At 38.2% G+C, this 1,498-nt stretch overlaps 1 protein-coding gene across 4 annotated transcripts in view; it reads right to left on the bottom strand.

The window, feature by feature from the left end:
• dph5 (diphthamide biosynthesis 5) overlaps positions 1–1,126 on the bottom strand; it is a 33,658-nt gene extending 32,532 nt beyond the window's left edge. Inside the window, exons 1-2 of one of the 4 annotated variants that reach the window (XM_080430700.1) lie at positions 942–1,126; positions 677–893 (exon numbers count right to left, since the gene is read on the bottom strand). In XM_080430700.1, the coding sequence (XP_080286826.1) occupies positions 677–811 (135 nt within the window). In that variant the 5' untranslated portion in view covers positions 812–893; positions 942–1,126. Of the gene's footprint in view, positions 1–676 lie in introns of all 4 variants that reach the window. The other 3 variants (XM_080430699.1, XM_080430701.1, XM_080430698.1) reach the window with 3 other exon arrangements.
• Between the last annotated feature and the right edge of the window lie 372 nt (positions 1,127–1,498).

Here is a 1,498-nt window from a genome sequence, read left to right as displayed (position 1 = left end):
ACACACACACACACACACATATATATATACACACACACAGCAGAGATTCTTGTTTGTCCCCCCCCCCCAGTTTGCCCTGGACTGTCAGGTCCAAAGCCCATATTTCTCCAAACATGAACAAATGCTTTATATAAGGTGTTTACCCCGCTTGCCCCAAATGCTAACTAGGTGTCCGGAGTGTGTGTGTAATGCATTAGACCATATTGTTCAATAAAGAAGGGTTTTAATCCCGTCTGTGGCCGATTCTGTCGTTAGTTCCCAATGGGGGGGGGGGGGGGGTAGTGACGGTGCGCATCCGGCGAAAGCCGGAATTACACTCAATGTAAAAATCAAGTAAAAGGCCACAGACGGGATTAAAACACTTCTTTATTGAATAATATGGACTAATACATTACACAAATACTGCAGACACCTAGTTAACTTTTGGGGCAAGCGGGTAAACACCTTGTATTTATCATTTATACATGTTTGGAGAAATACAGGCTTTATGGTGACATTCCAAGGCAAACTGGGGGGGTTGAGTTAAGACTCTCGTAGATACAAAAAATGTCAGAATCGATCAAATACATATATATATACATATACATGTAAAGTATATGAACAGTATAAACTCATATAAAACACTATATAAACAGTATAAACTCATATAAAACACTATATAAACAGTATAACTCACCAGAGCCTCTTGTCCTCCAGTCAGTATAGAGGTATAAGCCTCCAGATAAACTCTGTCACATTTCTTAATGATCTCCAGACCTTTAACTGTGATGTCTTTAACATCTCCTAGACCTAGACCTACTAGATATAACATCTTAATGATACTGATGAATAACCTTATTAATGTTACTGATAAACAGCCTATACTAACACTACTGTTACTACAGATAAACAGCCTACTGACCTACTGATAGATACTAACGTTACTGTCCTATTAGACCTACTAGATAAATACTAACCTTACTGTCACTAACGTTACTGTCCTATTAGACCTACTAGATACAACATGATGCTAAAATACTAACCTTACTGTCACTAACGTTACAAACAGCTGATAGAGTAAACATGTAGGTTATTATATAAACTAAAGTCAACTCTGTTTCTCCTGGTTTGTAAATAAACTCACATGTTTACAATCATTGGGCAGCCCGCTTTACGTGCTGCCGTAAAGCCCTGAAACATGACAGTCATGGAACCCACTTGTTCCTGGTTTGAGAATGTTTTACATTTACAACCCGTACATCTACATAAACGTTCACATTTACAATATAAAGTGTTGACCCTACGGTCACGGATGTTACAAGTTAAAACGCCCTGGTTTAAGTACCTGTATCTTCTGTTTTGTTCAATAAAAAGTATTTTAATCCGATCGGCAGTCATTTCTTTGTATATTTTTGTAATGTATCAGAGTGCAATACACCTCCCAACCGATAGGATCACGCAATTGAAAGCTTCGGACAAAATTCGAAGAAAATGGCCGGCGATCGGATTAAAAAGCTTT

Source organism: Gymnoscopelus braueri, assembly GCF_963280865.1.
Source record: "Gymnoscopelus braueri genome assembly, chromosome: 6".
NCBI classification, from domain to species: domain Eukaryota; kingdom Metazoa; phylum Chordata; class Actinopteri; order Myctophiformes; family Myctophidae; genus Gymnoscopelus; species Gymnoscopelus braueri.
The sequence above is the reverse complement of the archived record's forward strand: the minus strand, read 5'-3'. Positions and strand labels throughout refer to the sequence as shown.